The sequence below is a fragment of the Eptatretus burgeri genome, chromosome 1 (genome assembly GCF_056783735.1).
Source record: "Eptatretus burgeri isolate ZD-2024b chromosome 1, Ebu_testis_v1, whole genome shotgun sequence".
In the NCBI taxonomy this organism is placed as follows: Eukaryota; Metazoa; Chordata; class Myxini; order Myxiniformes; family Myxinidae; genus Eptatretus; species Eptatretus burgeri.
In genome coordinates, this window is record NC_140961.1 from 118842165 (window position 1) to 118865838 (window position 23674).

Sequence of the window (23674 nt, forward strand, 5' to 3'; positions counted from 1 at the left end):
GAAAGCTTCTGTGCCTGTCAGTGCAAAGTTGTCTGAAATTCCTCAGAGAAATTCTTTCGGTTTTTGAGTGTGTGGATTTCTTATCAAGTGAACAAGAGCAAAACTGATAGGTTGAATTAATGTGGTGTTGATGTGTAGTTCAATTCTGATGGGATAAATGGCTTCTTGTGTCAGAGTTCCATGTGTATCCTTAAAAGAGCCCTTTGGTGACAAATATAAGAAAATCAAAATATCAGACCTTGGTCCTTTAAATGTGACCTCACATTCCTCCTCCATAACCTCCTCCCTGCCCCCCCCCCCAAAAAAAAAGAAAGGTGGATACTTTTGGTCCTGCGAAGATTGAGTTCCCCCTTCCAAAAACCAAAATTGATTACAACCATCGACAGAAGTTCCACAACAAATATAAAATCCATGAAACATGTTCTCACTTGTCAGTACTTTGACACCTCATATTTGAGCTTGGTGTCTGCAACACCTCTGAGATTAGCATTTACTTTTAATTCAGTGCAATATTTTTCTCCAAATAGTTAATGATATCTCCACATCCTATCACATCACTGTAATGCTATTAGATGTATTGAGTAAACATGTAACAGTAAATTGTGTGAATGTTTTGGTACTTTGGGAATATGTAATTTCGACTAACAATTTGCAAAGCAGTATTTGAAGAAATATTTTCGAACAAGAAAATTGAAAGGGAAATTGAAACCGCCTTTAAAAGAGCCTGTACCCGCCTTGAAAAGAGCCTGTACAGGTTCGCTGTTATTTACATTCGAGTACTTTGCTTCTTTTATTCATGCATGAATGTAAACACGGACTTGACAAAGCAATAGCTTGATGTTTGCTGAGACATGATGTTTGTATTCAAAGCCATGACATACAATCTACATTGTGTTACCTTCGTGCTGTGTCTGTTTGTGCCGTGTGTGAGTGGAAGAACGTGCATGCCTCGCGATCGTGTTGATCGTTATGGAATCGCAGAATATGGAGATATCATGCTTGGTGGACTTTTTCCAATTCACGGAGATATGGCAACACCAGAACATTCCTACAAAGAACCTCCAGAACCTGTTCATTGCTTGCAGTAAGTTAATCCTATTGTTTGTTTCATACATTGTGGCTATGCTTCAAATTATTCCATGCTAAAAAAACAGTACAACACATAGAGGAATGTTCCTTTGTCAAATATTTATCAACACCTTGTGATTATTTTTATATTTTACCTGCCATATGTCGTGGGTGTACAAGAGCTCTGCTTTCTGTTGCTGTTACGGTTGTTGTTGTTGTTGCTGTTGTTGTTGCTGTTGCTGGGGTTCTTGTTGGGGATCGACTTTTGAAATATGTGCCCATTGGTCGGCCAACTGCTGGACTACACCCACATCTGTTGCTTGACCTACAGTGCAATAATTCAATTTGATCCATGGGTAATGATTTTTAGCTCACCTGGAATGTAGTTCCAGGGGAACTTATGGGATGGCACAATGTCTCTCCATCTATCCGTATGTCCACAAACACTTGCAACTTCTTTAAAAAAAAAAATTGGTTGGCTGTCTGTGAGCAGGATATTTCAGAACATTATGTAGAATTTAGACGAAACTTGGTGGACAGGTTTGGTGTGTAACAAGGATGAATTGTTTACGTTGTGGTTAAGTTCCAGACCAGATACGGTCTGGATCCGGATGCTTTGATTAAAAAAAAAATTGAATTGATTTTTGACCCTGAAGAGATAGGGCCAAAGACGATATATACTGTAGCATAATATCTCAAAACATTGTGGATGGGTTATGACAAAACTTGGTGGCGAGTTGGAAAGGTGACAAGAAGAAGTCAATTAGAGGTTAAGATCCGGATTCAGATCCAGCATACCAGTGGGATACAAAAAGTAAACTGTTCAGCCTGACGGAGGTTTGCGCTCCACCGAGTTTCTTATCACATCTTTCATGCTGCTTATAACCTTGCTCTCTTATCCTTGTTTCCTGATTGACTTTATCTTTAAGTCATTTTCCCACCATATTTTAAATTACCTTCTTTACCTGCATTGACGACTGACTAATCGATTTCCAGACTTTAACAAAGTCATAATGAATGACTGCTTCGATTATATGAGAAAATAACTTAGCTTTAGAACATGCATTTCAATAAAAAGCAATATCCTCTCCACCATATAAAACCGAATATGTAGAATTGATAATGGAATTGTTGAATGACTGTTCTCATGTTTAATTCAAGTACCTTTTTGGCATGAGAGATATGCTGAAAACCTGATTGCAAATTTCCACAATGTAATATATTTCCTCATGCAATAATTCTTTAGCACAATGCAACTCATGCACCCTTAGGTTTTTTAAGGTGACACAAGGCATTCTCAGCAAATTCTAAACAGTCCTTCTGAGACACCAGCATGCGGATCATCCCAAAACAACACATCGATTACATTATTTTAACAATGCATTATAATGCCACATCCATCAGAAAATGAGAGGAATCAAGTCATTGGACACCTTCGAACAGTGTGTTCCATTAGCCATGTTACATGGCTCTTTCATGTGAGGAGAGGAACTGTTCATGACCGCAGGAAATATTATCAAGCCACTGGATAAAAAAGAGATATGCCAAGAAGTGGACATTCCAGGATAACAACCCACACTCAGGACCAATACATTTGTATGACCAATCTACGCAATCAGTTTCAAACTTGCCATTGTACTAGACCGGCAGCCCAGAGACATTTGGTAAGACGAACGAGGTACCAATATCTGACTATTGGAGTGTGTAGGGGGTCACCTGAAAGGAACGGAAATGGGAGTTTGCCGGGTACCACCCGCTGCGTGTAGACCTGGGGGACCCCCCAAGGGGCCAAAAAATGGGTGCTACATAGATGAGTGAGGTAGCACTTAAATCCACGACCATGTTGTACTCACTGCCACCATGTGGAAAGACCCTTTGGAACAAGAAATGGCATGCACTTTATGTGAGCATTATCTGGGGTAATGCGGACTCCTCACAACCAGATCAAGATTTGGATCCACTGCAGTATGGATGGAAGGATGAAAATGGACATTACACACCCGACAGGTTTCCTGGACCTACAGTACCAGACAATCTCTTTGAAGATGTTTCTGTGAGTGACAATACTGATGACGACGGTCAAACCGAGGACATGGAAGATACATTTGACTTTGATGACACAAGTTCTGGACCAGAATGGAGCGATGACTCAGACACTGAAAATGAGATGTAAAACATGACCTGCTCTCTGTCTGTGGGGGTACATTTCTAAATTCATGGGCAGTACCTTGAACTAAGGGCAGTACCCTGAACTCAGACTTGCAAAAGCACACTGTGTTGAACCAAATCTTGCTATATCTGGTTAAGAAAGTCATCTTCACCTTCAAGCATTTTTTGTTAATTTTATAGATCAAGATTTAGCGAAAACCCAGGTAAATAGTCCTGGTTTAGCAGTTTATTGGATGTATCTTAAAATGCCAATGAGCTTTACTGTAATGACTGTGTGGTTTTAGCAATACATGCTCTCTTTGAAAGACCAAAATAGAAAATACCAACAGCTGCATATCTAGTGTTAGGTCATCATATCACTTTCATTTTTCTTCGTAAATGAGGTGGGGTTTTGCTTGAAAAGAAATTACCAAAGCAACTTGCACAACTGTTGGTACAGTAATCATTTACATTTTCTTTCAAAAGCTCAAATCATTTTCTATTTTTGCCATAAGAAACTTCTCATTTTTTCAGGTGTCCTCTAACCTCAAGTACAGTTATCATGGTGACCTTTGAGATTTTGATATTTTGGTAATGTTACAAAAATGAAATGATTATTGTAATATCAAAATGCTTAAATCCCAAACAAATAAGTTTAGAGGACATCTTATTGGGCATCTTCCAAATACTGTTACACAATTTGGTGTTAATATCTTTGGAATTTAAAGGTTTAATGTAACTATGTAACATAACGAAAGTAATTTTCCTTAGGGGTAGGGTTAACATTTGAGTCTGTTATTCTTTAATGAATCATTCCTTACAAGTACATTAATAATAAATTCTAAAAATACATTGGGCCATATACAATGAGCTAGGGATCAAAATGTCAATTTTGGACCACATGTTTGCCTTCCGGCTAAATGTTTGCTTTAAATGATCAATCCCACCTTGGGGTATACAAAATGACCTATGACAGAACAATCATCCGCTGCCTTGTGCCTACCAGACCCCCCCCCCAGTTGGACACATTTAAGGGACTATTTGGGGAGTCTGGTAGGACCAAGGCAATGGAATATTTTTCTGGCATGGGTCATTTTGTATTCCCTAGGCTGTGATTGATCATCTAAACCTGGTTTTAGCTGGTACCTTTAATATCTAGGCTAGCCTGGATGGGCCCAAGGGCCCATTGGGGGGTGGAGGGGGGTCTGGTACGCCCAAGGCAGTGGATAATTGTTCTGTCATAGGTCATTTTATATTTCCCAAGGTGTGATAGATCATTTAAACTTGGTTTCAGCTGGAACCTACAATATCTAGGCTAGCCTAGTTGGACCGCAGTGTCTCAGGGGTCCATTTTTGGGGTGTCTGGTACCGGTATTGTAGCAGACTATTTCTCTGGCGTAACCCATTTTGTACTGTACGAACTCAACTTGTTCATTTGGCATTATTTTTGAGTGGTACCTCGCTCGTTTATGCTACCCCAATTTTTTAGGCCCTTTGTGGGGGGTCTGGCGGGCCTTTTGCAGTGGGAAAAATGTCTGCCGTTTGTGTTGTTGATATAGATGTGGCAGTGAGCACACCATGGTGGTGGATTTAAGTGGTACCTCACTCATCTATGTAGCACCCATTTTTTTGGCCCCTTGGGGGGGGGGGTCCCCCAGGTCTACAGTGGGTGGTACCCATCAGACTCCCATTTCTGTTCATTTCATGTGACCCCCTACACACTCCCATAGTCAGATATTGGTACCTTGTTCGTCTAACCAAATGTCTCTGCGCTGCCGGTCGATACTGCAAACACTCTCGAGACCCCAATGCAGTGATTTCTGCTGGGGATGGACTTGTTGGTATTGAGATTGTTACTTCCATGTTGGATCCTTGTGAGAAAATATTTGCCACAAAGAAAATATTCACCACATGATTAGGTCACAATGAAATGGACGTGTAATGATTCAGCATTTATCTCTCTCATATGTGTTCCGCAGACACGTTAATAAATCACACCATCAAAAATCACATGTTCGGTTTCTTATGGCAGTGAGTATGTATATATACTAGCAGGGTATGCATACGTAAGCATACGAACCGTGCTTCCGAATTGTCTCAAGTCATTCACCTGCATTTGATTTTTCATTAATTTATTTTCTTTTTTTATTAATTTATATTTTCATTTACAGATGCTTTCCGATTCTGTGATTTTTACCTTCACCAAAGGAGAGAGTATTACATTTGGGTCCGTTTGTTTGTTTGTTTGTTTGTCCGCAAAGAACTTTCATGTTTTTCTCTGCAACAGCTTGGCAGATTGAGACAAAATTTTCACCATTGGTGCGCCGAATCCTGCATAATGTTTAAATGATAATTATGACATCATCGGTCAAGTGGTGTGGCAGCCATGTTGGAAAAACAGGAAAATTTTGGACCTCTGTATCTGAAACCGTAATAAGGAAAAAATTGAAACATGGCACATGGCAAGTACTCTTCATGGGGAATGAGTGTGATTTTTAATGATGTCATAGATCCCTTCATTTTGTCATAATAATTGCAGATGTAGAACTCTACATCGAATCAGTATGAAAATTTTTGAGGGTCATCTAGGGATAAAATGGTTGAAATATTTTTTTGATGATATCATCAGTCACGTGATTCGGCAGCCATATGGCTTTATTTTTGAAACCTTCAAAATCTTCTTCTCCAAAATGGCTAAACAGATCGAGGCAAAACTTTACACATATGACCGCCATCCAAGAGGAAAAAAAGTTTCACACATATGATTTCATAGGTTACATGGCTTGGCAGCCATTCTGGATTTACCCTCAAACATATATAATCATCTTCTCCAAAACAACTGGTCAGATCAAGGGCAAACGCCAAATAAATGTTCCCTAAGGCATGCGTGTACACTGCATAAAGTTATTAAGGAATAACTGATGTCACATGGTTTGGGAGCCATATTGGATGAAAGAAGTACAAGGAAATCAGACATAGGTGGAGGTCATTCAGCCCATCATGCCTGTGTGACAACACCACAAAATTTATCAAACAAAATCAAAAGAATCAAATGCAAAATTTATAATTTTTTTAAAATTGTGTTTTCGTGTGTTTTGGTATGTATTTATTCAATCTTTTATTATTATCATTTTTATTATCATTGTTATAATTTTTTTTAAAGTTTGTGTAGTTTTTGTATTTTTTTTTCCTCCTCAGAGGAGGGGGCAAGGGCTTGATTAAAAATAAATAAATATATAAATCAACCACACAACACCCCTTGACGAGACCCCTACCAACAGCACTCTGTACACATGCACACAATCACACATCAATGCTCAAACGACCTAAACGTCCTGTCAACATCTCCATACCTTCCAGGTACTTATATAATTCGAATTTAACCTTATCTACTTTTTATGCTGCCATTACCTTTCCAGGGAGGCCATTCCATTCATTAACTACTCTTTGAGTAATAGTCTCCTGCCTTACCTCCGTCTTAACTCTCCTCTTCTTTACTTTCAGGCTATGGCCCCTGGTCCTATCACTGTCTACTCTGCTGAATAATTCATCTGCACTTATTTTATCTATACCTTTCATTATCTTAAACATCTCGATCATATCTCCTCATAAATGCCTCCTTTCTAGTGTATAAAGCCCTGTCTCCTTTAGCCGCTCCTCAAAGCTAAGTCTAGCCAAGCCCAGAATCAATCTAGTAGCCCAGCGGTGAACCGTCTCGAAGGCATCTATCTCCTTCCTGAGTTGTGGTGACCAAAACTGCACACAATATTCTAGATGTGGCCTCACGACATTCCTGTACAATGTTATCACCACCTCTTTTGATTTATAAATGATCCCCCTCCGAATACAATGAAAAACACTATTTGCTTTACCTATAGCTACCTGACATTGTGCTGCCTGCTTGCCTCCCACAACTATTACCACCCCCAGATCCTTCTCCTGTGTGACACGCTCCAAAATTACCCCTTGCATCATGTAATCTCTATTTTCATTATTCTTTCCCATCCTCAACACCTTACACTTGCTCAGGTTAAATTGCATCTGCCAATCATTTGCCCAATCTATGCAAGTATCAATATTTTCCTGAATCTAATCACCACCCCCTCTGCTATGCACTGTACCTCCAAGCTTTGTCTATCTGCAAATTTGGAAAGCCTTATCTTCACCCCACTATTCAAATCATTGATGGAAACAATGAATAGTTATGGTCCGGATACTGATCCCTGAGCTATCCCCTCTACTTACATCCTTCCAGCAAGACATTCTCCCACTCACAGCCACTCTGCTTCCTACCACTAAGCCAGTTTGCATTCCAATTAGCTACCTGACCAGCCACTCCACAAGCCCTCACTTTGGCTAACAGGCTCCGATGTGGTACCTTATCAAATGCCTTCTTAAAGTCTAAATAAACTTTGTCCACTGCCTTTCCCTCATCCACCCAATCATGCACTGCTTTTTAGAACTCTCAAATATTTGCAAGACAGGAACTACCTTTGGTAAACCCACGTTGAATACCTCTAATTAGTTTGTATTTATTTAAATGGTTCCACATCTGGTCCTTAATTAATGTCTCCAGCACCTTCCCCACAACTGAAGTCAAACTATCAGGTTTATAGTTTCCCAATTATTCTCTGGATCCTTTCTTAAATAATGGTGTAACATTTGCTACTCTCCAATCCTCCAGAACCTGTCCTGACTCCAGTGAGCTATTGAAAATATCCGTTAATGTCTCGCTTACCTGCACAGCCACTTCCCTCAATACTCTTGGGTGCATATTATCTGGTCCACTACTCTGGCCTTATCTGACCTTATCTACTCTTAGATTTCCTCCACTCCAATCTGGATCTTCTGTAAAAGCCCTTTCTCACCTCCTTCGAAGATACTCTCATCTATTGGAAATTCTCCTGACTGTTCTTGTTTAAAAGTTGAAGAAAATACCTGCTTAATAAGCAGGCCATCTCACTTTCATCACTAACCACTCTCCCGGTGCTATTCCTCAATGGGCCCACACTGGTCCTAACCTGTTATTTTCCCCTGATATACTTAAAGAATGGCTTGCTATTATGTTTAATATTCTTAGCCATGTCCTTCTCATACTCTCTTTTGCCTTGCCAAGTTATTTCTTAACTTGCCTCTGTTTACTCCTGCAGTGATATAAATCTAACTCCAGACCTGTTATTTTTAAATCTAATAAATGCCTTCTGCTTCTCCTTAATAGCATTCCTTATCCAACTACCCAACCACCCTGACCTCTTTCTGCATCTAATATTACACCTCTTTGGAATGTACTTACATTTGGTCCTTGAAGGTTTCCCATTTCTCTGATGCTGATTGTCCTGTTGTTGGAGTCTCCAAATCTACATCACCCAATTCTCTCCTCATACCCTCAACGTTTGCCTTCCTGAAATTTAATAGCCTTACCCTACTATCCTGAACTCTAACCCTCAAAAAAGTCTCTGCACACACAAAGTTATGGTCACTTGCTCCAAAATTCTCCCCTACCTCCACCTCCTCCACCATATTGGGATCGCTACTTAACAGGAGGTCTAACGCTGCACTCCTCCAAGTGGGCTTATCTACAAACTGGCCTAAAAAGCAATCCTGAACTGAAACTAGGAAATCCTCATCTGCCTTTATTTCCCTTTTCCTGTTTCTGAACCCAATCTATCCCTGGCAAGTTAAAATCCCCCGTCATCAACACGATTCCCTTCCCACATGCCCTTTCAAATTTTTAATGTCATCCTTCTTCCTTCTCTTCCTCCTCTTCCTCTTCTTCCTTCACATCTGGAGTCCTATAAATGCATCACACCAGGATCTTTCTGTTTTTACAATCTCTAATCTCGACCCAGACAGAATCCTCCACATTATTTCCCTCCTTAATGTCACACCTTTCTCTTGATACAATGCTGTCCTTTACGCAGATTGCTGCTACTCCTATTCTCTCCTTCCTATCACACCGATACACCTTGTAGCCTTCTAATCCTGTCCTCCAGTTATTCTCCTCCTTAAACCATGTCTCACTCACTGCAACTATATCATACTCCTCATTATCTACTTTTGCTTCCAGCTCTTCCATCCTATTATTTAAAATTATGCAGTGGTATAGAATGTTTAACTTTTCCCTTCCTAAAATTCAATTTTTTGGCTTGGCCTGACTCATCACAACTTTATCACCAGTTCCTTCCTTAATACCTTCCCCACCCTCCAATGACCTAAATAAGCCTAAATTCCTTCCCCAAGTCCAACAGCAAACCTTGCTGCCTCCTTTCTATTTAACATACGGCCATCATTCCAGAAACACTCCTTTTGTCCCTGAAATGACTCCCACTGCTTCTTAAATGTCAAACCTTCCTCCCTACACCATTCTTCCAGCCATTGTTTGACATCTATCGCACTGCTCATAATTTCTATATTGTTTCCTAATCTTGGGAGAATCCCAGAAAACATCACCTCACATCCTTTTGCTTTCAGCCACTTTCCCAACATCCTGTATCTATTTTTCAAAACCTCTGAGTAAACTTTCCCTTCACCATTTGCTCCAAGGTGTACCACAACCATATTCACCACCGACTGCCCCCGCTGCACCGTTACAACCGGCTGCCCCAACTGCACCATCACCACCGCCTGCCGCCGCTGCACCGTCACCACCGCTTGCCCCCACTGCACCATCACCACCGCAAATATCATAAGCAACCTCAGACCACAAACGTAACCAACTATTATCTACAAATTTCTCACATTCTGCTACTTGCTGCAAACTAACTATGCATTTCTTCAACCTAGTAATAACTGTTATCAAGTGGGCTATTTCCTCACTTCCTGCAACAGTAAGAACCCTCTGCTTCCCCTATTTTTGATATGGCATAAAATTGAGCAACTCTCACATTTTATGAACTCCTCTTCCTTTCTCCTTCAGTCTCTATTTATAACCTTTTTTATGACCATACTCCCAAGGCCCCAAATGACTTGATGCTAAACTTTACATGAGGCCTCCACCTGCTTCTTTCAATAAACACAAATACCCGCTAAAACTGTTATGAACACAAATACAGCTTTACAAATACAGTTTCACAGACCCTGACACAAATCACGATAACAAAATATGCAAAACAACAAACAAAAAAAAACATTTGTTTTGTTCTGCTCGATCTTGCCCTCTTGCAAACTACAGGAAGAAAAATATTAAATAATGTTTTCTCTGGAACCGCTTAAGCAATCCATGTTAAACTTCACAATTCTGATCTTGTAGTGATGGGGAATACATGTTTTAAATCTCTACTTAATCGGACATATGGTCTGGCAGCCAGAATTATTTAATTGTTTGATGTGGGTTTTTTTTTGTTGTTGGATGAGGCTCACTTGGTTGTGCCTGGATGGGTTTGAAAGTAGAGGAGTAGCAGCTGAAATGCAAATCCTATCCAGGTTCCTCCTGATGACTTCATCCTTTCTTTTTGTTTGTTTGGGTTCCTTCTGATTACTCCAATGCAGGACTGTACCTGTTTGGTCTTGCATTTGATCTGATTTGAATTTATTTTAATCCAATTCTGAATTCAATTGAATTATGGTGAAAAACGTCATGGGTCAGGGTTAAGTGTCCGATCAAAGCGGGGTTGCATGCATCAAAGCGGGACTTCTTTGTAACTGGTCATCACTGCCAGCAGTTATAAAGTGGCAGTTCCGATTATGTCTCTTATTAATTATATAACATACCAGTATACAAACGCCACACAAGATACACCACACAAAACTGCACAAACAGCACACAACACACCACACAAAACAAGTCCTGGCGAGGGTCTGCAGTCACTGATTGCTCTTTTTCTTGTTTTATTTTAGGTTTGATCAAAGGGGATTTCAATTCACAATGGCCATGATTTTTGCAGTAAATGAGATAAATAACAATGATTTCCTCTTTCCCAATATCACACTTGGTTATGTGATACATGATAATTGCTTCCGAATGCCAAAATCAATTGAAAATTCCCTAAACTATATTGAGCCGATATCAGCTGATGAGGATCCGTGTTACTACCAAGTTGTTGTCACTGCATCTGGCTCTTCACACGCTGTGGGAATTGCACGATTGTTGGGGCTTTTTCACATACCACAGGTGCTTTAAAGAATTACCTACAGAGCTATCTCATGATTTAATTGTATTCAAGTAGGAGATAAAGCATTGTAATTGAATGTTTCATTGTGTTGAATTTATACTGTCCGTTAGTTTGAATCATCTTGTTGAGTGGAATTCTCAAAAAAAGTTTGAGTTCAAGACACATCAAAATACATTGTGAGGTGTGATTCAAGAAAAAAACTAAAATGGCATTCGGAATAGTGCATACCTCTGCAAGGCTGAACAGTTTCCATTTTGTATCCCACAGATAGGCCGGATCCGGATCCAGACCTGAACCTAAATCTAATCGGCTTGTTCTTGTCACCTAACCAACTCATCCACATAGTTTTGTCCTACTCGTCCACGACTTTTTGAAATATCATGCTGTACATTGTTTTTTGCCCAATCTCTCAATGGAGAAAAAAACCACTTGAAAGATTAAAACAATCTCTTCTCAGGATTCGCATTTTCACCAATATCGTTTTAGCCCTATCCCTCAAAGGTGAAGAATTACGTTTAATTTTCTAGTATTCTTATCCAGATATTGATCTTCACCAAAACCTAATCAATTCGTCTTTGTCACACACCCAAACTGTCCCCCAAATTTTATCCGAATCTGTCCACAACTTTTTGAGATATCCTGCTTACAGTCAAACAGACAAACAGACAGATGGGGCAGGGGTGAAAACATAACCTCTGTCCATCTTTCGTTGTGGAGGTAATGAAATGAACACACATTTTTATGTACAATGAAAATAAATATTTTTCCACAATGGTGTCACAACAGATTCAAACAACGAAGGGAGCAGGTGAGTTCTTAAGGCAGGCACGAGCTGGTATGGCTGCAGCCTGATGTGGAAAAAGACAAAGTATGTCTTCAGCCAAGAAAATGGATGGTGATAAGGAGGCCAGGATATGAGGGAGGTGACCAAGCAAAGAGAAGAATGTCTTTCTTCTGCTCTTGTCCAAAAGCTCAACTGCCATGCACATGATGCACACAACCTTTTGTTTCCTCTGGGACCACCTTTGAGAGCATCAGGTCTTGTTATAGTCCAACTCTGGTCAGTTGATGGCACCATCTTCCAGCCCATCCCATCCTGTGGAGCAGCCCTTTTAAAATTGTTTTGCCCTCAGCCAGGGCTTCACAGCTGAATTTATCATCATGGCTTGCAGCCTCCAGTCTAAATAGTTCATCTGTTCTGTTCTTGCATATGGTAGCTTGGCTGACAGGTAGCTATAATTTCTTGGAGCACAGCTGTGCTGCTGGAGCTGTGCCCCTCAACCAGTACACTGGAACACATTTCACTGACCTTGGGAGGATGACAGGCTGAGTCGACTCCACCTGGTGTTTGCCAGACCATGTGACCTATTAATTATTTGTGAACACCCTGATATCCCAAGGCTTGGGAAGCATGTATGAAGTTCCCTGTTGATCTCTCCAGCCATTTGGGAGACAAAGATTTTTTTTTTATCAGTTTTTAGGGTAAATCCAATATGGCTGCCAATCCATGTGACCAATGATATCATAGGTGTGAATGTTTTGTTCCTCATGAATAGGTAGTCATACCTGTGAAGTTTTGCCTTGATCTGTTGAGCCGTTTGAGAGAAGATTTCTGAAGGTTTTTTTTTTTTGATGTTGTTGTGAATCGCTGCTGAACCAGGTGACCAATGATGTCATCATTTTTTTCTGTGGACAAATTTATCCTGAGATTATCCTCAAAACTTTTCATTCTGATCAGATGTAGCATTCTACTTATGCAATTATGATGTTATAACGAAGGCACTTATGACATCAGAAAAAAAGATCGCACTTATTCCCCATGGCGAGTACCTGCCATGTGCCAAGATTCAATTTTTTTCCCTTCATGCGATCTCAGATACACATTGGTGCAATGTTTTTCCCTTTTTCCAACGTAGCTGCCACACCATACGACCTATGACATCACAATTATCAAGAAAATATTCTACATGAGTAGTAGCTCTGATGGCGAATTTTTTTTGTCAATCTGACAAGCGGGTGCAGAGAAAAGCACTCACCTTCTGTGCAGAGAAACAAACAAACAGAGTTAAATAGACACAAATGCAATACCCTCTCCACTGGGGAGGGGACAAACAGACAGGACCTCCTTTTATGACAATTTAACTTTACTTGCTTCAAAAATCCGATCAATTGACCATGTCCCACTGTGGATATCACCTGTTCCAGCAGACAAATGAGCCCAAATACTCGATTTTAAATATACCAAGACAATTTTATGGCCTTCGAGCAAGTACAACCCATCGCTTGGCTGATGGTAATATTAAGTGGGGTGAGTTTTTTTTTAACGATATGGCTGCCAAATAACATGATCGATTACGTAATCAAAAATAATTTATGGACCATTCCATCCCTCGATGACCCTCAAATATGTTTATACTGATCGGATGTAGCGTTCTACATAGGAAATTATGACGTCATAAGGAAGGCACCTATGATGTCAAAAAATCACACTCATTCCCCGTGAAGGGTACTTGCTATGTGCCATGTTTCAAATTTTCCTTGGTGTGGTTTCAGAGATAGAGGCCCTAAGTTTTTCCATTTTTCCATCATGGCAGCCACACCACATGACCTATGATGTCAATATTATCATCAAAACATTCTACATTAGTCTATGCAACAATGGTGGAAATTTCGTTTCAATCCGACAAGCGGTTGCGGAGAAAAACTGAACATTCTATGTGGACAAAGAAACAAACAGACAGACAGAAAAACAAACAAGATGATGACGTCATGCAGAGCATGAAACTTGCAAAATCCATAAAACAAATTTGACCTCAACAATAATTGGTGGTTGCATTGAGTGACCAATTATGCAATTCCTTTTCAAATTTCAAGTCAATCGGATGAAAATTGAGGATTTATAAATACCACTTTGGTAGTTGACCTTTGGCCTATGTTGAACTCTTGGTCCAAGTTGACTTCAAAAACAATTGGCTCGTTGAATTCGGTGACTTGAAATATAAATACTCTTCAAATTTCAAGTCAATTGGATGAAAATTGAGGATTTTAGAAATATAACTTTAGTTATTAACCTTGTGCATATGTTGACCTTTTGACCTTTTGAGCCCAAAAACAAAAATCTTCTTCATTATGCCAAACTCTACCATGTGGTTAAGTTTCGTGAAGATCGGTTTAAAATTGTGACCTGTAGGCGATAAACAGGCAGGCAAACAGATAAACAGACAAACAGACAGAATAAGAAAATCGACGAACCAATATAAAGTACTTGAAAAATCTTCGATTTTGCAAGTACCAAACAAACGGACCCAAATGCACTACACTCTCCTCTGGCGAGGGTAACTAGAATGCCATTCGATAGAGTGCATGCCTCTGCCTGACTGAACAGTTTACATTTTGCATCCCACTGATAGGCCAGATCTGCAACCGTCCTTTAACCAAAATCGAATCGGCTTGTTCTTGTCACCTCCCCAACACAACCACATAGCTTTGTCACAACTCGCCCACAACTTTTTGAGATACTGTGCTATATATGGTTTTGCCCTCTTTCTCAATTATGAAGAATCACTTTGAAAAACAATTCTGGTATCCGGATCGTCATCCAAATCAAATAATTTCGCCCTCATCTCACATTTAAACTGTTCACCAAGTTTTGTCCGAATACATCAATAACTTTTTGAAATATCGTTTTTTTGGTCTCATCTCTCAATGGTGAAGAATTACTTTAAAAATTCTAGTATCCGGATCTAGATCTTCACCAAAATCGAATCATTTCGACCTTGTCACACACCCAACTTGTCCATCAAGTTTCATCCGAATCCGTCCATAACCTTTTGAGATATCCTTCTCACAGACAGAAAGACAGATTTGTGAATATTAAAAATTTTGTGAAGATCAAAATGATACAGCATGGTACTGAGATTTGTGAATATTTTGGAAACGAGGTTGAAAAGATCTGAAAGAATTGTAAAGATCTAAAAGGATTGCTGTACGAACATGTACGCTGAAATAAACGAACAAGGATTTCCTGGTTCCAAAGTTACTGGGTGATCCCCTCCCCTCCCTGCTTCCTCACCATATTTTTCATTTTAATTTCATTTAGTTTTTAATTTTTTTGCTTCATTTCTGCTCCTTCCCCAGTTTTCCCTTCTATTTCTTTGATTGAGAATTTGCAGTTGTATCCAGCTTGTTCTCTCCCTGTTTCCTCCCCTTTCTCTGATTCTTCTGCATATCCTTTATTCCTCCAAGTCTCCCTATTTTTCGTCCCTCTGCCCTACTGTTGGAGTGTCACTCCATCTTTCCACTGTTTTCATTCTTCATCGTGGTGCATTCTGTGTTCTAGGTCCTCCACAATAATCAACTCTGTTTAAAAAAAAAACCCCACCATCCATGTCTATATGTGGTCAGCGACAAAAACAGGTTCAATCGCATTTGCTATAGGTCTCACAACCGACCACAACCTCTCTTGTGTATCAAGGCTGGCCGTTAAAGCCAGCCAAAGGCTGGGTATCGTTCTTCTTTCCAAGTCTACAAGACCTGCATCCATACCTCATTGAAGTATTGCTCCCCTTTTGGGGATGTACTGCAGAATCTAATGTCTCTCTTGTATCTTGTTGAACCTAAAGCTCACAACATTCTTGGCATTTCCCAGTCTTGGGTCAGAAGCAAAGGCTTGTTGATCTCACTTCATGAACAGCTTTGTGGTCTCAACAATTTGTCGTCAAACACAACAAGAAAACAACAAAGATGGAGATGCAGCACTTTAAAGCTTGAGTCACCAACATAAATTTATGTGAATATTTTAAGACACAAGTTAAATCTAATAAAGTTATAAATAAAAATTTCTGTTTTTACTCTGGTTCTCCACTATCCACTGTTTAACTCCCAATTTTAGCCCTCTGCTCTCACCCCACTGGAAATCTAACTTTAATTTATGGGGAAAACACTGGGTTCATGGCCTCTGATTTTATTTTTAGATCCTCGTGGAGGATCTCGAAGTCTTACTCACATTGTTGTTCTTGTAGACTTTTTGGTTTCACAGCCTACAGTTTTCATCGAAACTTCCTGAAACTTGGCGTATAAATGTAGAAATACCCTGCGCAGACAGTAACGATCTCCGATTTTGAAAATTCCTCCGAGAAAAAAAAGTTATGACGTCAAAATATCCTGCTAATGGAAATCACCTAAAAATTATCTCAAACTAGGCAAGCTTTTGGATTCTGCTTGCGGGAATCGAACAGAGCATTATCGGAGATGAATTACTGCACATATGATACACCACTATGACGTCATATCAATTTTTATGACATCATTCCAATTTTTTGACCTTTTTTGTTTCACGACCCAGAGTTTTCATCGGATCTTCGTGAAACTTGCCAGGTATATGCAGAAAGCCCACGTGCAGGCAGTAACCATCTCCGATTTTGGAAATTATTCCTAGAAAAAAGTTAACATCATAATATCGCCACTAATGGAAATCGCCTATACCATTATCTCCGAAACTAGTTTGCTTCAGAGCCTACAGTTTTCATCCAAACTTCCTGAAACTTGTCATGGATATGCAGAAAGCCCACGCGCAGGCAGCAACCATCTCCAATTTTGGAAATTCTTCCTAGAAAAAAAGTTGACGTCATAATATCGCCGCTAATGGAAATCGCCTATACCATTATCTCCGAAACTAGGCAAGATTTTTGAATTCTGTTTGTGGAAATCGAACAGTGCATTAGCACAGATAATTTATCGCAAACCTGGTACATCACAATGACGTCATATTCGTTTTATGACGTCGTCATTAAGAGGACGAGGATCTTAGCTCATTCGAGCTTGTTTTGTGGTGGGGGGTTTCCTCCATTATTTTTCTCTCTACTCTCAGTCTGACATCCCACCCCAGCTCCTCGAGTATTCATTCACATGTTCTTCAGTAACGTCCTACTGGTTAATCATCCAAAATACAGGCTTATCGGCCATCTCCACTGCTTCCTTCCTCTTTTCTTCCATTTGTTGAACCACATTTGTGTGGCCATGCAATCTCTCTGTACCTTCCTTGTGCTGGAGTTTGGCAGTACACACTCATCCCATGTCATCCTCCATCCATACCCACTCTGATTCACCTCCATTTACCGTCCAGCCTCCAGCCAAACCCTCTTCTCAATGATTACTTTGTTTCCTCCCATTCTCTCTCTTGTCTTTTAACACTAATTTAACCCCTTCCTTGTTTCATCTTGCCTCCACTGCCCCGGTGTCTGTTGATTTTTTTTTTTTGTCTTCTTCTCCTTCATCCGTTACTGAATATAGATTTTGCAAACAAAACAGCCGTGATTACGTGTCTGGCCTTCTTCGCATGTGATCCTTAAGTAACTGCACGGTATTACTGAAGTCCTGAAATTATTTGGACAAAGAGGGAATTCATATCACCAGCCCAAGATAATATACATTCTGTACATTGCTTTTAGAATAATAGAAACTTTTTTTCCTCACACAGATTAGTGGTGCAGCAGCCTGCAAATGTTTAAGTGACAAGCAGATATTCCATAATTTCATGAGAACTGTACCAAGTGACTTGCACCATGCCAATGCCATTGCCCACTTGGTGCTCCATTTTGAATGGGTGTTTGTTGGTGCTTTAGCTGTGGATGATGATTTTGGTCGAACTGGTTTAATTCAGATTCTGAATGAAGTCGAGAGGAAAGGAGTTTGCATTGCATTTCATGAACTGTTACCAACAGTAAAAAGTCCAGAAACATTTCAACAGCTTGGTAAGGTCTGCATTTGATATTTGTTTTAAATCTGGGATGTACTTTAATTTGGACTCTTACTTTTGATATCCTTGCCAATTGCAAGAATAATTGTAATTATATTCTATCATGGTTCTGTTTTTTTGTACATCTTCAATTGAGTCATCTTGACCTCAACTCAAAGGCATTTTCAGAAATATATTTGGTGTTCCCTCCAGAGCCTTCTCTCACATTCCTGTCATTTAATACTCACATCTCTTTCGGCATTTCGGCGTTGATAGGAAGAGGAGACGAGAGCATCCCATTTAGAGCTAAATGATGAACATGGGAGTGGAGAAAGTCAGTGATGCATGAGAGGAGGTGGTTGGCCAGATATTGTTTTGTGGCTTTCATGAGAGTGGACGCACACTTTCTTCTGGGCTTTGTGAAATGACAGTGGACACAATGGTAACCTTTGGTCAGATTTTCATCCCAGGAAGAGAAGGCAGTTTGGTTGAAGGCATCTGCCTCACCACAGTATATGTGCCAGGGGCAAGAGGGGTGAGATAACTGCAGAATAGATGGTATAACTTGTACATAAGGGAAGGCAAGTTTGTGCTGAAAGATTCTCAGGCAATGTTAACATCAGGAGAGGTGGAAATGAAGGACCAGTCTTGACAGGAGAGAGCAGCTTGCACCAATAAATCGAGGACACCTTGTCGGAAGAAGGATTCTACCATTCAGCTTGAATGACTGCCAGATTATATGGCACTGAGACAGCTCTCTGGCAATAACCAGAGAATTGAGTGACTTGCTTTGAACAAGCTCGAATGAGCTTAGATCCTCATCCTCTTAATGATGACGTCATAAAAACGAATATGACGTCATTGTGATGTATCAGGTTTGCGATAAATTATCTGTGCTAATGCCCGGCTTGATTCCCGCATACAAAATTCAAACAGCTTGCCTAGTTTCGGAGATAATGGTATAGGCGATTTCTATTAGCGGCGATATTGTGACGTCAACTTTTTTTTCGGAAGAATTTCCAAATTCGGAGATGGTTACTACCTATGCGTGGGGTTTCTGCATATACATGGGAAGTTTCATGAATATCCAATGAAAACTCTGGGTTGTGAAACAAAAAATGTCAAAAATAGGAATGACGTCATAAAAATTGATATGACGTCATAGTGATGCATCATATGTATGGTAATTCATCTCTGCTAATGCCCTGTTCGATTCCAGCAAACAGAATTTAAAAAGCTTGCCGAGTTTCGGAGATAAATTTTTCGGCGATTTATATTAGCGGATATATTTTGACGTCATAACTTTTTTTTCTAGTTAGAATTTTCAAAATCGGAGATGGTTACTGTCTGCACAGGGTATTTTTACATATATTTGCCAAGTTTCAGTAAGTTTGCATGAAAACTGTAGGCTGTGAAACAAAGTATTTTTGGAGATAATGGTTTCGGCGATTTCCATGAGTGGCGATATTATGACATTAACTTTTTTTCTTGCAAGAATTTCCAAAATTGCAGATGGTTACTGCCTGCACGTGGGCTTTCTGAATATACATGGCAAGTTTCACAAAGATCCGATGAAAATTCTGGGTTGTGAAACAAAAAATAGGAATGACATCATAAAAATTGATATGCCATCATAGTTATGTATCATATGTGCGGCAATTCATCTCTGCTAATGCCCTGTTCGATTCTCACAAATAGAATTCAAAAGCTTGCCTAGTTTGAGATAATTTTTTAGGCGATTTCCATTAGCGGAGATATTTTGACGTCATAACTTTTTTCTAAGAGAAATTTTCAAAATCGGAGATTGTTATTGTCTGCACAGGTTATTTTTACATATATATGCCAAGTTTCAGGAAGTTTCGATGAAAACTGTAGGCTGTGAAACAAATGAAACAAAAAACAAAAAATGTCAAGAAATAGGAATGACGTTATACAAATTGATATGACGTCATAGTGATGTATCATATGTGCGGTAATTAATCTCTGCTAATGCACTGCTCGATTCTCGCAAACAAAATTCAAAAAGCTTGCCTAGTTTCGGCAATAATTTTTTCGGCGATTTCCATTAGCGGAGATATTTTGACATCATAACTTTTTTTTCTTGGAGGAATTTTCAAATCGGAGATCGTTACTGTCTGCGCAGGGTATTTTTACATATATATATATATATATATATATATATATATATATATATGTATGTATATATATATATATGTATGTATATATATATATATATATATATATATATATATACATATATATATATATATATATATATATATATATATATATACATATATATATATATATATGTATATATATATATATGTATATATATATATATATATATATGTATATATGTATATATATATATATATGTATATATATATATGTATATATATATATATATATATGTATATATATATATATATATATATATATATATATATATATATCAAGTTTCAGGAAGTTTCGATGAAAACTGTAGGCTGTGAAACAAAAAAGCCCACAAGAAAAACAACATGAGTAAGACTTAGAGATCCTTGACGAGGATCTAAAAACCTGACAACTTTATCTTTAGCCCCCACCCCTAACTCTGTGGATCATCAACATCCAACGTCTTTACATGCTCTCGAAACAAAAAGTGTCACCAAAAATAAATATCTGAGCATGTGCTTGTGACTCTCGCAAGCACATGCTCAGATGAACCTATTAGAACTTAAGAGGAACAGGAGACATCTTTACGGAAATTTGTCATGACTAAGTGCAGAATTGAGAGCCTGCCATTGGGAAACATGTAGGTCAGAAAGTTTACCGATTGGGTAAGGCCCATGCAATCACAGGAGTCCTTTTCTGCAATATCAGTTGTCATCGTGGTAGTTGAAATAACTGCATATGAAGAAGAGATAGTTAGGATGGGTGGTTATAAGATGTTGCATGTTGGCAGAGAGGGACACGTAAATAGACTCATCTCTGTTAGGAGGACAGGACAGTCCACAAAGAAACAGGAGGTGGTTGTGGAGGAAAAGGACCACCAAATATACTATTGGGGGTTAGAAAGGGAACGGTGGTACACTGCCATTGAGAAATGGATTTCTTGACTTAAACTACAACTCCTCCACCGGAACAGGGTCTCGGCCTCAAGAACCAAAAAAAAATTCCCTGGGAGAAACACCAAGAACTGGGAACATCTTGTGGGAGGAAGCATTCTGCTTGGCAGATAATGTCAAATTAGCATTGGCAGCTTGAATTTAGAGATCTCTCAGTTTGGGGCAAAGACCTCGGATGTTTGTGGTCCATAGAATCAGTGGTGGGGGCAAAAGATGAAGTTATCAGGTTTTTCAAAGTAAGATAACTGCCGTGGACAGCAAGAAAAAGCTGAAGTTTAGGTTGTTAACCCTTTGTTGAAGAAAAATATGGAGAGGGGATGTATGCGAAGTTCGGTGTAATGTGAGAATGATTTTTGGTGTTCGTCATGGCTATGTCGCGGTTTTGGGTGCATGTGGGTTGTTAATGGCTCACTTTAATGCCTCACAAAGGGAGGGTCAGCAGTTATAATTGAAGTGTCATAGATATGGGCTTTGTTGAGAACATTGTCGGAGGAACCAAAAGAGGAAAATGAGGATCAGAATAAAGTGGATGAAAAGGTAATCATTCCCATGTCCAGGGTGGTAATTGCATCAGTTACATGAACCAACAATGAGTAGTTTCCAAATTGGACCAGACACCCAGCATCACAGAAGTTCGTCCAAAAATGTCATGGCTGGTTGTTGCACAGCTGTCACCTAGCAACTTCACTCATGACAGTTGAATTTGACACAGATGAGGGACAGAGTTGAGATGGATGGTTATAAGCTGATCAAAGTTTGAGTAAATAGATGAATATAGAGATCCCACAATGCAACAGCTCTGTATAGTTGTTTATGTCTCTGGTGGCTATCTAGATACTTATGTTCCTGTTGGCCTTCCTGTGATTTGATTTCAACCAGATGGGATGTCTGATTTTAAACTAAGCAAATTTAATGCAGTGTAGAGCACTATTCACTGGAAACTACTTTTCAGGACAACACAGTGCAGAGAGAAACTGGTGTTTCCCAAAAATATTGTAGTTAGACTTTATGCATCTGCAAACATCCCCAAATCTCACACTCACTGATGGTCTGGTCTGGTTAATTTCTCTCACCTCTGACTTTCTTGATTTTCTGACCTTATTCTAAATCAGAGCAACTTCAATGAAACAGAATGTATCAAATGTTTTCAATTGTGTTTTCAAACTGTGCTTCGTTTTCTGAGAACAAAGAATTATTCATCTTTTTCATTCACATGAATAAGATACAAACGATGTTTGAAAATCTCCAAGAAATACCAAATTTTTATTTTTCGAAATTGTAATTTCCTGTCGATTCATTTAGTCCATGTTTTTTTTATGTTGAAGGCTGCAGGCACGGACTGAATAATCCTCATCGAGGCCAAGCCTTAAATAAAAGAACTGCATGAATAGAAAAGTAAGAAAAGAGAGAATAGTCTAAGAGTTTTTGATAAAGAAAAAAAATCTGCTTTTTGAATAGGGTAAGGTCATAAGTGTTTGGGAAAACATGAGAAGGTAAAGAGTTCCAGAGTTTAGCAGGGTAGGGGAAGAAACAAACATCATAACGGCCTACCCTTGAATTGCCAATTGCCACACAATAATCATGTGATGTAGTGGCTTGTCGAGTGTTTCTTGTCTCGCTAATGGTGAACGTACACAAGCAGCAAGTTATTGCCAGCAGAAACCGAAGTAATGTCTGTAGAAAAGAGAAAGAGAGCCTACTATGCGGCGTAATTTGAGCAAGTCAAGTTTTGAGGTCGCATTGGTGGAGTTGATAAGTCGAATAACTTTGGATTCAATTCTGTCCAGTAAGTATGTGGTGCTGGAAACTCCCCAGATGTGAGAGCATTACTCTATACAAGGATGAATCAATCCTTTATATAGAAGGAGCAACTGTTCAGAGGAGAAGAATCTTTGACATCTGAACTGGACTCCTAATTTCTTCGAGGCAGACTTAGCTATTTGGGTAATGTGTGGATTCCAGGATAAATTTGATGTTAGAGAGATACCAAGTAAATTTATTGTATCACATGGTGTAATTGTAGAGCTTTCAAAGGAGATTGGAGAGTTGAGAGGAGTTTTAGATTGAGAGATGAAAATAAATTGAGTTTTTGAAGCATTAAATTTAACTTGATTACATTTGCCCCACTGGGAGATTGGTAAACTGCTTAGGCTGGTAAAATAGAAGTTTTCATAATGCTCCTTCGGCCTTGTAAATTCCTCTTGGTTGCTTCATTTGGAAACTCCTCAGCAAATCGGTTGCCACAAAGTTAGGTCTTCAAATGTTGAGCAGATTGTAGATTGTATCTTCCACTCTTATAGATTTTACTTGAAATTATAAATGGATGAGTTGTTAAACTAATGGCAGATAACAAACATGTTTTTCTGAACTAAAATCTTGTTCGTTTAAGTTTTTTTTCAACATCCGTTGTCCACAAGGGGTTTTTCTGGGAAATATAATGCCAATATTTTTTATCATTGAAGTATTTAAGCAATATTTGGGGAATCTTGTTTGTTTTTATA

The 23674-nt window shown here is 39.1% G+C and overlaps 1 protein-coding gene across 2 annotated transcripts in view; it reads left to right on the forward strand.

Moving 5' to 3' along the window:
* Positions 1 to 466: 466 nt before the first annotated feature.
* LOC147035272 (vomeronasal type-2 receptor 1-like) overlaps positions 467 to 23674 on the forward strand; it is a 296355-nt gene continuing 273147 nt past the window's right edge. For both annotated transcript variants that reach the window (XM_085896323.1, XM_085896332.1), the window contains exons 1-3: positions 467 to 1084; positions 11053 to 11326; positions 17806 to 18079. In XM_085896323.1, the coding sequence (XP_085752449.1) occupies positions 852 to 1084; positions 11053 to 11326; positions 17806 to 18079 (781 nt within the window). In that variant the 5' untranslated portion in view covers positions 467 to 851. The remainder of the gene's footprint in view (positions 1085 to 11052; positions 11327 to 17805; positions 18080 to 23674) is intronic.